Source organism: Gobio gobio (assembly GCF_949357685.1).
Source record: "Gobio gobio genome assembly, chromosome: 10".
NCBI classification, from domain to species: Eukaryota; Metazoa; Chordata; class Actinopteri; order Cypriniformes; family Gobionidae; genus Gobio; species Gobio gobio.
This window is the reverse complement of record NC_137116.1, coordinates 15298459-15315236: the sequence shown is the minus strand read 5'-3', so window position 1 is coordinate 15315236 and position 16778 is coordinate 15298459. Positions and strand designations below refer to the sequence as shown.

At 46.4% G+C, this 16778-nt stretch overlaps 1 protein-coding gene across 1 annotated transcript in view; it reads left to right on the top strand.

Annotated features, from left to right (window-relative positions):
* Nucleotides 1–11473, top strand: part of trim36 (tripartite motif containing 36) — a gene marked incomplete at both ends in the record, with an annotated part of 34788 nt that extends 23315 nt beyond the window's left edge. Inside the window, 3 exons of the mRNA XM_079826296.1 lie at nucleotides 1416–1733; nucleotides 7721–8018; nucleotides 11128–11473. Coding sequence (XP_079682422.1) covers nucleotides 1416–1733; nucleotides 7721–8018; nucleotides 11128–11473 — 962 coding nt within the window. The remainder of the gene's footprint in view (nucleotides 1–1415; nucleotides 1734–7720; nucleotides 8019–11127) is intronic.
* Between the last annotated feature and the right edge of the window lie 5305 nt (nucleotides 11474–16778).

Below are 16778 nucleotides of genomic sequence, written 5' to 3'. Positions count from 1 at the left end.
CCTCTCTCTCTCCTGTGATTGACCTGTGATTGACCTCTCTCTCTCCTGTGATTGACCTGTGATTGACCTCTCTCTCTCCTGTGATTGACCTCTCTCTCTCCTGTGATTGACCTCTCTCTCTCCTGTGATTGACCTGTGATTGACCTCTCTCTCTCCTGTGATTGACCTCTCTCTCTCCTGTGATTGACCTGTGATTGACCTCTCTCTCCTGTGATTGACCTGTGATTGACCTCTCTCTCTCCTGTGATTGACCTGTGATTGACCTCTCTCTCTCCTGTGATTGACCTCTCTCTCTCCTGTGATTGACCTCTCTCTCTCCTGTGATTGACCTCTCTCTCTCCTGTGATTGACCTCTCTCTCTCCTGTGATTGACCTCTCTCTCTCCTGTGATTGACCTCTCTCTCTCCTGTGATTGACCTCTCTCTCTCCTGTGATTGACCTCTCTCTCTCCTGTGATTGACCTCTCTCTCTCCTGTGATTGACCTCTCTCTCTCCTGTGATTGACCTCTCTCTCTCCTGTGATTGACCTCTCTCTCTCCTGTGATTGACCTCTCTCTCTCCTGTGATTGACCTCTCTCTAGTTCCTGACCCTCCTGTGATTGACCTCTCTCTCTCCTGTGATTGACCTCTCTCTCTCCTGTGATTGACCTCTCTCTCTCCTGTGATTGACCTCTCTCTCCTGTGATTGACCTCTCTCTCCTGTGATTGACCTCTCTCTCTCCTGTGATTGACCTCTCTCTCTCCTGTGATTGACCTCTCTCTCTCCTGTGATTGACCTCTCTCTAGTTCCTGACCCTCCTGTGATTGACCTCTCTCTCTCCTGTGATTGACCTCTCTCTCTCCTGTGATTGACCTCTCTCTCCTGTGATTGACCTTGACCTCTCTCTCTCCTGTGATTGACCTCTCTCTCTCCTGTGATTGACCTCTCTCTAGTTCCTGACCCTCCTGTGATTGACCTCTCTCTCTCCTGTGATTGACCTCTCTCTCCTGTGATTGACCTCTCTCTCCTGTGATTGACCTCTCTCTCTCCTGTGATTGACCTCTCTCTCCTGTGATTGACCTTGACCTCTCTCTCTCCTCTGATTGACCTCTCTCTCTCCTGTGATTGACCTCTCTCTCCTGTGATTGACCTCTCTCTAGTTCCTGACCCTCCTGTGATTGACCTCTCTCTCTCCTGTGATTGACCTTGACCTCTCTCTCCTCTGATTGACCTCTCTCTCCTGTGATTGACCTCTCTCTCTCCTGTGATTGACCTCTCTCTCCTGTGATTGACCTCTCTCTCCTGTGATTGAACTTGACCTCTCTCTCCTGTGATTGACCTCTCTCTCCTGTGATTGACCTTGACCTCTCTCTCCTCTGATTGACCTCTCTCTCCTGTGATTGACCTCTCTCTCCTGTGATTGACCTCTCTCTAGTTCCTGACCCTCCTGTGATTGACCTCTCCCGCTGCCGCGTTTACAACGAGGGCCTGATCCACTGGCGTCTGTCTGAAGACTCTCTGCCCACGGATCATCATATCGTGGAGTTCAGGAGGCTGGGCGGAGAGGAGGAGGAGGTGGAGGAGGAGGTGGAGGAGTCGCGCTGGCGGGCGAGTGACCGCGTGTACGGCTCCAGTACGGTTGTGTCCGATCTGACCCGCGACTGCCGCTACGCCTTCAGGGTCAAGAGCTGCCGTAGTGGAGTCTACAGCCCCTGTAGCCCTGAGGTGACCTTCCACACGCCTCCTGCTGCAGGTAACACACACTCACACTCTCTCACACACACACACGCACACGCACACACACACACACACACTAGGGCTGGGCGATATGGCTGAAAACTGCATTACGAAGTACAACCCCAAATCAGAAAAAGTTGGGACAGTATGGAAAACGCAAAAAAAAAAAAAAGAAGTGATTTCTAAATCTACTTTGACTTGTATTTCATTGCAGACAATATGAACACAAAATATTTCATGTTTTGTCTGGTCAACTTCATGTCATTTGTAAATATGCATCCTTTCCTGTCATTCAGACCTGCAACACATTTCAAAAAAAGTTGGGACAGTAAAGCATTTACCACTTTGTAATGTTGCCATTCCTTTTCACAACACTTAAAAGACGTTTGGGGACTGAAGACACCAAGTGATGAAGTGTTTCAGGTGTAATTTTGTCCCATTCTTCCTGCAAACAAGTCTTAAGGTGGGCAACAGTTCGGGGTCTTCGTTGTCCACATTCTCTATTCTCTACAGGTCGGGACTGAGGCAGGCCAGTCAAGTACCCGAACCCTCTTCCTCCACAGCCAGGACTGCAGAATGTGTGCAGAATGTGCTTTTGCATTGTCTTGTTGAAATATGCATGGACGTCCCTGGAAAAGATGTCTTCTTGAAGGCAGCATATTATGCTCCAAAATCTCGATGTACTTTTCAGCATTAATGGAGCCTTCACAGAAGTGCAAGTTACCTTTGCCAAGGGCACTGACACAAGCCCATACCATGACAGACCCTGGCTTTTGGACTTGTTGCTGGTAACAGTCTGGATGATCCTTTTCTTCTTTGGTCCGGAGCACACGGCGTCCATTCCTCCCCAAAAATACCTGAAATACTGCTTCATCTGAGCACAGTACACGTTTCCACGTGCGTGCGTGCGTGCGTGCGTGCGTGCGTGCGTGCGTGCGTGCGTGCGTGCGTGCGTGCGTGCGTGCGTGCGTGCGTGCGTGCGTGCGTGCGTGCGTGCGTGCGTGCGTGCGTGCGTGCGTGCGTGCGTGCGTGCGTGCGTGCGTGTCAGTGAGAGAGAGTGCGCGCACGCGGTGATTCACTCGCGCTGTTTGTGAACTTACGCAGTCATTTGAAAACTTTCTGTGAGGCGTAAATTATTTAATAGAAATATGAATTGTACCTCACCTTCAGCATTATAATTTTACCCGCGCTGGAAAGAGAATGAGACGGTGTCGCTGCATATGCCCTCGCTCTCACGGCAGGTGCAGGTTTATGAGTCGCCAGCTGAGATCGGTTCATGAGATCGGCCTTTTTAGAGACCGCCGATCAATCATCCCAAAGCGATTATCGACCGATCGAGATCGGTTGCCGATCAATCGGAGCATCTCTAGTCCTGAGCCCATGTGGTGATATGGCTTCTAGATGATGACGATTCTTGATGCAGTGCCGCCTGAGGGATCGGAGATCACGGTTGTTCAGCTTAGGCTTGGCCTTGTCCTTTACGCACTGAAATTCCTCCAGATTCCTTGAATCTTTTAATTATGTTATGCACTGTTGAATGTGAAATATCCAAATCTCTTCCTATCTTTCTTTGAGGAACATTGTTTTTAAACATTTCAATAATTTTCTCACGTATTTGTTGGCAAACTGGCGATCCTCTGCCCATCTTTGCTCCTAAAGGATTAGACCTTTCTTGGATGCTGCTTTTGTACCAAATCATAATTACAATCACCTGTTGACATCACCTGTTTCAAATCACATCATTATTTAACCATTTTACCTCATTAATAGCCCTAAATTGCTCCTGTCCTAACTTTTTTTGAAATGTGTTGCAGGTCTAAATGACAGGAAATGATGCATATTTACAAATGACATGAAGTTGACCAGACAAAACATGAAATATTTTGTGTTCATATTGTCTGCAATGAAATACAAGTCAAAGTAAATTTAGAAATCACTTCTTTTTTTTTTTTTTTTCGTTTTCCATACTGTCCCAACTTTTTCTGATTTGGGGTTTTAAGTGTTTTATATCGGTCGATATCGATATTTATTAATATTTTTATCCATGTATGTATATATCCATATAAACACGCCCCCAAACGAACGAGGCGCTGTCATTGGAGGAGCCAGACTTTAGTATAAACCAGGCTTAAGCTGGAGAAACAGGTGTGTGGTGTTGCCAGTCTTGGTTGGGACGACAGTCTTGCATATTTTGCAGACGACATAAAATCCAAAAAACTGCCGTACTGGCGAGCCGACTTATTTTCCTGATTTATCAACAATTTCCTCTCTCGCTGTGGCTCATTCTCCACTCATCACTCCAGCCGGTTCTGTTCCTGAAGAATCCAACACCAGACACCATATGGCGCAACCAAACGTGATACAGTTACCTGATTGGCTGTTAGCCTGTCGCTCCCTACGTTGCTTTGGTTACCAGAGAGCAAGTGCCTTTGTTCATGCAACCAAACTTGCTTCGCAACCTCTGGTTTCTTCCGACGAAGAAAAGTTTTATCGAACGCATTTTTTATTGATATCGATGACGTGTCTATCGCGATACATATCGTTACCGCCCAGCCCTAACACACTCCTCCACAGAGCACGCGTGTGCGGTTAAACACGCGAGACGCCGGTCTAGAGATGCGTAGAGTCAAGCCAAGCTCAATATCGGAGATTCTTGCACTGCTGTGTGTGTGTGTGTGTGTGTGTGTGTGTGTGTGTGTGTGTGTGTGTGTGTGTGTGTGTGTGTGTGTGTGTGTGTGTGTGTGTGTGTGTGTGTGTGTGTGTGTGTGTGTGTGTGTGTGTGTGTGTGTGTGTGTGTGTGTGTGTGTGTGTGTGTGTGTGTGTGTGTGTGTGTGTGTGTGTGTGTGTGTGTGTGTGTGTGTGTGTGTGTGTGTGTGTGTGTGTGTGTGTGTGTGTGTGTGTGTGTGTGTGTGTCGCACTACAAAGTAACGTGTTACTGTAATTCCACTACTTTTGTGGTAACGCGCAAGTAACTAAATATTTTTTTTAATCAAGTAACGCAATTACTGAAATTTAAAGGAGTTTGTTTCTCTCTTTAGTGGAAGATGAACTCTTGCAGAAGAAGCTCAGATCTGCCCGTGCTTTATCCTCCTATTACACATTAGTTTCTGCCATTTAAAATTGTTCCGTTTTGTTTTTAATGTCAAAGTAGTTATATTTCATTTCTTTATTAAGCTAATTTAGAAAAATGTTTGGAGCATTTTTTTTGTTAAATTAAAGTTATTTTTTTTAAAGTGACGACCAGCCGGTCAGCTGACAGTGAGTGAACCCCACGCTTTAGCCTCTCAAATCAACACTGGACTCGTCTTGCCTATAATAAAATCCAGAGATATCAAACACTTCAAGCATCACAATGTTGGTTTAAACTACTATCATCACCACCACCTCCACAGTAAAACAACATCTTTTATAAGTTGAGGAGTAGGCGCTCGCAAACCAAATGGCTACACAATCTAAAAAAATCAAAACATGCAGGTTGTCTTGCCTTACACCTCTCTACAAAACGAATATAATCCGATCTGCAATTCCCGCGCTATATGCACATTGAACAGAGTTCACATCAACGAAAGCAAAAGATATGAGCTGCATTTAATTTACCAATTAAAAGATCAAAGGCCGCAATGAGAGAGAGAACTAGTACAGCGAAGATCATTCAGTCTCATCAGTTTTGATGAAGATGATTGTGTTTTTGAGCATCTCAGACTCTCTGGCGGCAGGTTGTGTTGTGTTGCTCCGTCTGAATTGGTTTGTTTGAGTGATCGGATTTAAATCAGTCTCGAAAGAACCTCGGAAGGCATTTACTGGTCTGGTCTTTTCCCAGTAGACTCTCCCAGTGGACTCTCCCAGTAGACTCTCCCAGTAGACTCTCCCAGTGACTCTCCCAGTAGACTCTCCCAGTGACTCTCCCAGTGACTCTCCCAGTGACCTCTCCCAGTGACCTCTCCCAGTGACTCTCCCAGTAGACTCTCCCAGTGACCTCTCCCAGTAGACTCTCCCAGTAGACTCTCCCAGTGACTCTCCCAGTGACTCTCCCAGTGACTCTCCCAGTGACTCTCCCAGTGACTCTCCCAGTGACTCTCCCAGTGACCTCTCCCAGTGACCTCTCCCAGTGACCTCTCCCAGTAGACTCTCCCAGTGACTCTCCCAGTGACTCTCCCAGTGACCTCTCCCAGTAGACTCTCCCAGTAGACTCTCCCAGTAGACTCTCCCAGTAGACCTCTCCCAGTGACCTCTCCCAGTGACCTCTCCCAGTAGACTCTCCCAGTAGACTCTCCCAGTGACTCTCCCAGTGACTCTCCCAGTGACTCTCCCAGTGACCTCTCCCAGTGACCTCTCCCAGTGACCTCTCCCAGTGACCTCTCCCAGTAGACTCTCCCAGTAGACTCTCCCAGTGACCTCTCCCAGTGACCTCTCCCAGTGACCTCTCCCAGTAGACTCTCCCAGTAGACTCTCCCAGTAGACTCTCCCAGTGACTCTCCCAGTGACTCTCCCAGTAGACTCTCCCAGTGACTCTCCCAGTGACCTCTCCCAGTAGACTCTCCCAGTGACTCTCCCAGTGACTCTCCCAGTGACCTCTCCCAGTAGACTCTCCCAGTGACTCTCCCAGTGACTCTCCCAGTGACTCTCCCAGTGACTCTCCCAGTGACTCTCCCAGTGACTCTCCCAGTGACTCTCCCAGTGACCTCTCCCAGTGACCTCTCCCAGTGACCTCTCCCAGTGACCTCTCCCAGTGACCTCTCCCAGTGACTCTCCCAGTGACTCTCCCAGTGACTCTCCCAGTGACTCTCCCAGTGACTCTCCCAGTGACTCTCCCAGTGACTCTCCCAGTGACTCTCCCAGTGACTCTCCCAGTGACTCTCCCAGTGACTCTCCCAGTGACTCTCCCAGTGACTCTCCCAGTAGACTCTCCCAGTAGACTCTCCCAGTGACTCTCCCAGTGACTCTAAACACTGCACTACTGCTTGATTTGAAGGCCTTTTGTCCTGTTGATAACAATAAATAGGTCTAAAAATGATCTTTATTGTGTTTGACTGGTCAGTACTGTTCATATTTACATTTAAAAAGCAGACATAAAAGTAACTTAAAAGTGACTTTCCATAGTAACTAATTACTTTTGATATTCGGTAATTGGTAAAGTAATTCAATTACTTATAAAAGAAGTAACTAATTACTAATTTTCAGTAACTTGCCCAACACTGGTGTTGTTGTTAGGATGACAGAAAGGTTTAAGTTACTTTAGTCTGGTTTGCCTCATTGGTCTAACAGCGCTGGTCAATGTCAAAAGGATTGAGATGGCCAATCAAATCAAAGTAGGCGGGGCTTACGTTCTCTTTAGGCTCGTGCGCCACAGTCTTCACACACAGACGAGCGCGTCAATCTATCCCATAATGCCGTTGCGGAGAGAGACTCTATTCTTACACACACGTGTCCCTGCTCTTAATATACAATCACTGATGAACATCTTTGACTTTAATGAAGAAGAAAAACCATATAAATGAGAGCGGATTAGAACCTGTAACCTTTGACACAAACTGAAATGCCAGTTGCTGATCTAGTGCTACGCTAAGGTTAGCGCTGAGCTGGTGCTGCTAGTGCTACGCTAAGGTTAGCGCTGAGCTGGTGCTGCTAGTGCTACGCTAAGGTTAGCGCTGAGCTGGTGCTGCTAGTGCTACGCTAAGGTTAGCGCTGAGCTGGTGCTGCTAGTGCTACGCTAAGGTTAGCGCTGAGCTGGTGCTGCTAGTGCTACGCTAAGGTTAGCGCTGAGCTGGTGCTGCTAGTGCTACGCTAAGGTTAGCGCTGAGCTGGTGCTGCTAGTGCTACGCTAAGGTTAGCGCTGAGCTGGTGCTGCTAGTGCTACGCTAAGGTTAGCGCTGAGCTGGTTTGGGCGGACATGTCCATCCCCACAGGACGTTATGACTCTGACTGATGTGGATTAGATGTGTGTGTGTGTGTGTGTGTGTGTGTGTGTGTGTGAGGCTGACGGAGTGTGTGTCTGCTCTCCAGTGTTCAGCTTCCTGTTCAGCGAGAGGTGTGGCTTCAGTGCGGAGCGGCTGCAGCTGAGCCAGCGCAGAGACTCTGTGTTCAGCACGGCGGGCATGAGCTTCCTGCTGGCGGCGGAGCGGGTGCAGACGGGCAGCTACATCAGCCTGGACTACATCATCGGCGATACGGGCATCTCTCAGGGCCGCCATTACTGGGCCTTCCGTGTGGAGCCCGACTCTTACATGGTGAAGGTGGGCGTGGCCTCTGACTCCAAACTCACAGAGTGGTTCCACAACCCTCGAGACACCAGCAGCCCACGGTGAGAATCACACATCGCTCGCATTATAACCTCTGAATCACTGCATTATAACCTCTGAATCACTGCATTATAACCTCTGAATCACTGCATTATAACCTCTGAATCACTGCATTATAACCTCTGAATCACTGCATTATAACCACTGAATCACTGCATTATAATTACTGAATCACTGCATTATAATTACTGAATCACTGCATTATAACCTCTGAATCACTGCATTATAACCTCTGAATCACTGCATTATAACCACTGAATCACTGCATTATAATCACTGAATCACCGCATTATAACCACTGAATCACTGCATTATAACCACTGAATCACTGCATTATAATCACTGAATCACTGCATTATAATCACTGAATCACCGCATTATAACCACTGAATCACTGCATTATAACCTCTGAATCACTGCATTATAACCACTGAATCACTGCATTATAATCACTGAATCACCGCATTATAACCACTGAATCACTGCATTATAACCACTGAATCACTGCATTATAATCACTGAATCACCGCATTATAACCACTGAATCACCGCATTATAATCACTGAATCACTGCATTATAACCTCTGAATCACTGCATTATAACCACTGAATCACTGCATTATAATCACTGAATCACCGCATTATAACCACTGAATCACCGCATTATAACCACTGAATCACTGCATTATAACCACTGAATCACTGCATTATAATCACTGAATCACCGCATTATGAGCACTGAATCACTGCATTATAACCACTGAATCACCGCATTATAATCACTGAATCACCGCATTATAATCACTGAATCACCGCATTATGAGCACTGAATCACTGCATTATAATCACTGAATCACTGCATTATAACCACTGAATCACTGCATTATAATCACTGAATCACTGCATTATAACCACTGAATCACTGCATTATAATCACTGAATCACCGCATTATGAGCACTGAATCACTGCATTATAACCACTGAATCACTGCATTATAACCACTGAATCACTGCATTATAACCACTGAATCACTGCATTATAACCACTGAATCACCGCATTATGAGCACTGAATCACTGCATTATAATCACTGAATCACTGCATTATAACCACTGAATCACCGCATTATAATCACTGAATCACCGCATTATATAATCACTGAATCACCGCATTATAATCACTGAATCACCTCATTATATAATCACTGAATCACCGCATTATAACCACTGAATCACTGCATTATAACCACTGAATCACTACATTATAATCACTGAATCACCGCATTATATAATCACTGAATCACTGCATTATAACCACTGAATCACTGCATTATAATCACTGAATCACTAAATCACTGCATTATAACCACTGAATCACTGCATTATAATCACTGAACCATTGAATCACCTCATTATAATCACTGAACCACTGAATCACCTCATTATAATCACTGAATCACTGCATTATAATCACTGAATCACCTCATTATAATCACTGAATCACTGCATTATAATCACTGAATCACTGCATTATAATCACTGAATCACCTCATTATAATCACTGAATCACTGCATTATAATCACTGAATCACCTCATTATAATCACTGAATCACCTCATTATAATCACTGAATCACTGCATTATAATCACTGAATCACCGCATTATATAATCACTGAATCACCGCATTATAATCACTGAATCACCTCATTATAATCACTGAATCACCTCATTATAATCACTGAATCACTGCATTATAATCACTGAATCACCGCATTATATAATCACTGAATCACCGCATTATAATCACTGAATCACCGCATTATATAATCACTGAATCACCGCATTATAACCACTGAATCACTGCATTATAACCACTGAATCACTACATTATAATCACTGAATCACCGCATTATATAATCACTGAATCACCGCATTATAACCACTGAATCACTGCATTATAATCACTGAATCACTAAATCACTGCATTATAACCACTGAATCACTGCATTATAATCACTGCATTATAATCACTGAACCATTGAATCACCTCATTATAATCACTGAACCACTGAATCACCTCATTATAATCACTGAATCACTGCATTATAATCACTGAATCACCTCATTATAATCACTGAATCACTGCATTATAATCACTGAATCGCCTCATTATAATCACTGAATCACTGCATTATAATCACTGAATCACCTCATTATAATCACTGAATCACCGCATTATAACCACTGAATCACCTCATTATAATCACTGAATCACCGCATTATAATCACTGAATCACCACCGCATTATAATCACTGAATCACCACCGCTTTATAATCACTGAATCACTGCATTATAATCACTAAAGACGTCGTTACAAAGTCCATCTCACTACAGCGGCTCTACAATAACTTTATGAAGACGAGAATAGTTTCTGTACGCAAACAAAACCCTAAATAACGACTTGTATAGTGATGATGATTTCAAAACACGGCATCATGAAGATTCGAAGCGTTATGAATCAGTGAGTCGATTCAACGGTTTGGAGCGTTATGAATCAGTGTGTCGATTCAGCGGTTTGGAGTCGATTCAGCGGTTCGGAGCGTTATGAATCAGTGAGTCGATTCAGCGGTTTGGAGCGTTATGAATCAGTGAGTCGATTCAGCGGTTCAGAGCGTTATGAATCAGTGAGTCGATTCAGCGGTTCGGAGCGTTATGAATCAGTGAGTCGATTCAGCGGTTTGGAGCGTTATGAATCAGTGAGTCGATTCAGCGGTTCAGAGCGTTATGAATCAGTGAGTCGATTCAGCGGTTCAGAGCGTTATGAATCAGTGAGTCGATTCAGCGGTTCGGAGCGTTATGAATCAGTGAGTCGATTCAGCGGTTCAGAGCGTTATGAATCAGTGAGTCGATTCAGCGGTTTGGAGCGCTATGAATCAGTGAGACGAATCATGATTCGGATCGCGTGTCAAACTGCTGAAATTTGGCGATCCAAACCGCTGAATCGACTCACTGATTTCTGCTGAAGGTGTGTGTGCTGTGATGTCTCCTGCGTTCTCATGTGTGTGTGTGTGTGTGTGTGTGTGTGTGTGTGTGTGTGTGTGTGTCCTCAGGTATGACCATGACAGTGGGCACGACAGTGGCAGTGAGGATGCCTGTTTCGAGCTCTCTCAGCCCTTCACCCTGCTGACGGTGGGCATGGGGCGGCTCTTCATCCCCAAAGCCTCCAGTGCCAGCGCAGAGCCCAGTGGCCGCATCCTGCCCGCCCCGCGCCGCATGGGCGTCTGTCTGGACCACGAGGCCGGACGCGTGTTCTTCTACGACGCGGACTCCATGCGCTGCCTCTACGAGCGGCAGCTGGACTGCTCCGGAACCATGTTCCCCGCCTTCGGGCTCCTGGGGGGCGGAGCCATCCATCTGGAGGAGGCCCTCACTGCCAAACGCCTGGCCTACATGTGAAGGGGCTGCTGGGGCTGCTGGTTCTGCTGGCTTGTGGTTCCACTGGTTCTGCTGGTTCCACTGGTTCTGCTGGTTCTGCTGGTTCCACTGGTTCTGCTGGCCTGTGGTTCCACTGGTTCTGCTGGCCTGTGGTTCCACTGGTTCTGCTGGTTCCACTGGTTCTGCTGGTTCCACTGGTTCTGCTGGTTCCACTGGTTCTGCTGGCCTGTGGTTCCACTGGTTCTGCTGGCCTGTGGTTCCACTGGTTCTGCTGGCCTGTGGTTTTGCTGGTTCCACTGGTTTTGCTGGTTCTGCTGGTTCCTCTGGTTCTGCTGGCCTGTGGTTCCACTGGTTCTGCTGGCCTGTGGGTCGGCCCGGTTCCCATCTCGAGTGCCTTCAGTGACATCAGCAGAGTTCACACAGGGCACCTCAACACCCCAATATAATGCAAAGCCTCACAAAGTCACTTTCTGACCCCTGAACGTATGATGTGAACTGACCCCTGACCTTATGATGTGAACTAACACTGACCCCTGACCCCTGAACACTGATGTACTCTTCTCTTTATTATTGTAGCAGAACTTCCACATGTTCCACATTAAGAACCGCTTCAGTCTGTCCTGGGTCATCCCGGAGACGAGTGTGTGCTCGCTTTTCTGATCGCATGAGATGTAGCGTCACAACCAACCGGTGCTGATCAAACGGGACTCAGGACACACACACACACACACACACACACACACACACACACACACACTGACTGACTGACTGACTGACTGTATGCATTACACACACACACACTCACTGTATACATTACACACACACACTCACTGTATGCATTACACACACACACACACTCACTGTATGCATTACACACACACACACACACTCACTGTATGCATTACACACACACACACACACACACTCACTGTATGCATTACACACACACACACACACACACACACACACACACTCACTCACTCACTGTATGCATTACACACACACACACTCACTGTATACACACACTCACTGTATGCACTACACCACACACACAAACACACACACACACACTCACTGTATGCACTGCACACACACATGCGCGCGCGCACACACACACACACACACACTGTATGCACTACACACACACACACACACACACACACACACACTGTATGCACTGCACACACGTGCGCGCGCACGCGCACACACACACACACACACTCACTGTATGCACACACACACACTGTATGCACTACACACACACACACACACTGTATGCACTACAGCCGCGGCTGACGTCCACACACACACACACACACACACACTGTATGCACTACAGCCGTGGCTGACGTCCACACACACACACACACACTGTATGCAGTACAGCCGCGGCTGACGTCCACACACACACATACACACACACATGGCCTTATTGCGTAATGGCTGAACAGGATTGGGATATCGAGGGATTCTGCGGCTCTACCTCGGACTGGAGTTGTGTGTGTGTGTGTGTGTGTGTGTGTGTGGTTTATGATGTAGTTGTTGCACAAGTCGTGTTAGCGGAGGGTTAGGGTTCTACTACTTGATTAGTGTGTGGATTATTTCCTCCTTTATCCTCGACAGTAAAATCATGCTAATCATATGAAGAAATGCGAGGAGACGATTAGATTGAGCTTTTACATGTTTGTGATGATTTTAAACTGTTTATGTATAGAATATGTAAAGAATGTTTGTGTTTTCCTGAAGGACTCGTGTGTGTGTTCTGATCTTTTATGAGTTCCACCATTTGTTTTAGTTGCTTATCCGTATGATTTCACTTTCACACACTCACTCTCAGAACGGTTTACACACGAGTTAATGCACTGGTGTGTGTCGTGTCACAGAACACGTGTGTGTGTGTGTGCGTTCTGGAAGCCTGTAACCAAATGTTTTGCTAGTTTCTTGTACATGTTAAGCTGGTGTGTAATTGTTGCGGTACTGATGTAATGGTGAAGTTAGCACTTTAAAGCGCCGCAGGTGCAATACATCATGTGGAAGAGAGGTGGCGCTGTAATGGCGGATCTGCATCTGCCTGCTTCTGATTTTAATGTACTGTGGGCTTTTCTATCAAATAATAAATGAATGTCCTTTTAGGATCTCAGGCCTGTTGTTTCCCTCTCTGTGTGTGTGTGTGTGTGTGTGTGTGTGTGTGTGTGTGTGTGTGTGTGTGTGGTTAAACTCTCTTCTTCTTGAGTAATTCCAGGGGATCACATGACCGTGACATCACTGAAACCTGAATTAATATTAAATCTTGATATCAGGAATTGATTTTCCATGAGTTAAACATCACCATTGGCTGCCATTCATATTCATCTGTTGGTATGAAGAGTTCCAGTTTCTCATCAGAAATACAGTAACTTTATTTTTGATATCAATAATTGTGTGGTTACTAGAGCAAATGTCTATTCTTGTTATGAACAGTTAAATTACTAGTCAAAAATATCAGCAATTCTATTGTCACTAGTGATAATGTTAGTTTCTGATATCATGGATGTGATTGTTACTAGTAAGATCTGAAATTATATTGATATCAGAAATGACATTTAAACTAATTAAAAAGCAATTATATAAAAAAATGCAGATTTTTAGTATAAGAACTGTATTTCTGATGAGAAACAACTGAATATGAATGGCAGCCTAACAAGTGACCTTACAGATGTCGGGAATTATAGCTGAAATCTAATTATTGATATCAGTTCGACTTGATGACATTATTGTTGGTTTCAAGAATTAACATTTTGACTAGTGGAAATGTAAAACTGGCTAAAGTCCCGCGATCCGGCTCACGCATGGCGATCAGGCCAGTTTCGCATCAAAGTGAACCACAGCTGTGTCAAAGCTCTGGCTCCTAGGAAGGCGACCACCTGGTATCAAACCGGTGTGATGATGGGTTAGGGTTAGGGTTAGGTTAGGGTTAGGGATGATGGGCACAGTTAGGGTTAGGGTTAGGGTTAGGGTTAGGGATGATGGGCACAGTTAGGGTTAGGTTAGGGTTAGCGATGATGGGCACAGTTAGGGTTAGGGTTAGGGTTAGGGATGATGGGCACAGTTAGGGTTAGGTTAGGGTTAGCGATGATGGGCACAGTTAGGGTTAGGGTTAGGGATGATGGGCACAGTTAGGGTTAGGGTTAGGGATGATGGGCACAGTTAGGGTTAGGGTTAGGGATGATGGGCACAGTTAGGGTTAGGGTTAGGGTTAGGGATGATGGGCACAGTTAGGGTTAGGTTAGGGTTAGCGATGATGGGCACAGTTAGGGTTAGGGTTAGGGTTAGCGATGATGGGCACAGTTAGGGTTAGGGTTAGCGATGATGGGCACAGTTAGGGTTAGGGTTAGGGATGATGGGCACAGTTAGGGTTAGGGTTAGGGATGATGGGCACAGTTAGGGTTAGGTTAGGGTTAGCGATGATGGGCACAGTTAGGGTTAGGGTTAGGGTTAGGGATGATGGGCACAGTTAGGGTTAGGTTAGGGTTAGCGATGATGGGCACAGTTAGGGTTAGGGTTAGGGTTAGCGATGATGGGCACAGTTAGGGTTAGGGTTAGGGATGATGGGCACAGTTAGGGTTAGGGTTAGGGATGATGGGCACAGTTAGGGTTAGGGTTAGGGATGATGGGCACAGTTAGGGTTAGGGTTAGGGTTAGGGTTAGGGATGATGGGCACAGTTAGGGTTAGGTTAGGGTTAGCGATGATGGGCACAGTTAGGGTTAGGGTTAGGGTTAGGGATGATGGGCACAGTTAGGGTTAGGGTTAGGGATGATGGGCACAGTTAGGGTTAGGTTAGGGTTAGCGATGATGGGCACAGTTACGAGACGGGAAGTGGTCTCGACAGACGCGTCCGGCCTAGGTTAGGGCGCCCAACACGAGGGCAAGCCAGTCTCTGGCCAGTGGGCGATTACAGAGAAAAGGCTACACATAAACTGTCTAGAGATGAAAGCGGTCATCCTATCGCTGAAAGCTTTCCTTCCGTACGTAAAGGGTCACCATGTCTTGGTCCGAACGGACAACATGTCAGTGGTATCCTATATAGATCGCCAGGGCTGAGATCACGCGCCCTACGCTCCATGGCGAATCACCTCCTTTAATGGGCAGAGCACTTCCTGAGCTCCCTGAGGGCGGCTCACGTGCCAGGTCTCCTGACTCAGGGTCCGCATATGTTATCCAGAGGCGGTAGCCTGGATGCCAGCCGAATTTAGCCCCGCCCACAAAATGTTTTGCTCTGGCAATTCGGTCTGGACTCGCTCCATAGAGGAGTAATTATGCCCGAACAGAAACTGTTCGGACCAATGAAATTGTCAGGGCGGGCTTTAGACGATGATGGACAGATGATCAACAGTAACGTAATCATCCACGTCATCGAAGGCTCTTGGGTTGAGTTTGCTCTTATCCTAAACGGAGAACTTGTTCATATATGCACTCACCTTTACTATTTCTCTCAGAAACGATGATCGTGTTGGTCAGTACTCTGTGTATCCTTAAATTATTTTATTACTGCCAAAGATCGTTTACACTCATCTTTTTCTTGTAACGTTACTTAATCATGCGTGCGTGCAGACAGGGTTTCCAAGTGTTTTTGCAATGTCGCGCACAATTGCTACTCAAAACGTTTGGTTGGCAAAATATGTTATTTTGGCAAGGTTGCCTGCTAAAATTCGCATTCCTGGGTTTATATAATCACATAATTGGGGTCGCTTCAACCCGCGGACATGGAGAAAAACACGGACTTGGTAACAGTGCAGTTGAGTTCTGTTGACATTTGACAACTAACGTTACGCGACGCTCCGTTGCTCTGATTGGTTGTGGGTCTATCCAATTGAGGTCTTTCCTGGCTCGGTTGAAACACGCCCCATAATCAAAGCTCAATGGAGCGGTACCAGACTCATATTCTGACTAGAATTGAGTATGGCCACGCCAGGCTACAGAGGCGGTGTTCCCCCCGGGGAGGGTCTCTCCACCCGCAGACCTTCGGCGAAGTGAAAGTAGACCTTTTCGCCTCAGAAGACAATGCTCACTGCCCAATATTTTTCTCCAAACGCAGAGATGCGCTGGCCCAGTCTCCCTCTGTATGCTTTTCCTCCGATCGCGATGTTGCCGCAGGCCATCAAAAAGATCAGGGAAACCAATTCCACAGTGCTCTTAATAGCCCCGTTGTGGAAGAATCAAATATGGGTCTCCGAACTGACTCTCATGTCAGACACAGCCCCATGGCCGATTCCGCTGAGGAAAGACGACCTCGCGCAGGCGAAGGGGGAAATCTGGCATCCCCACCCCGAACTGTGGGCTCTCCAC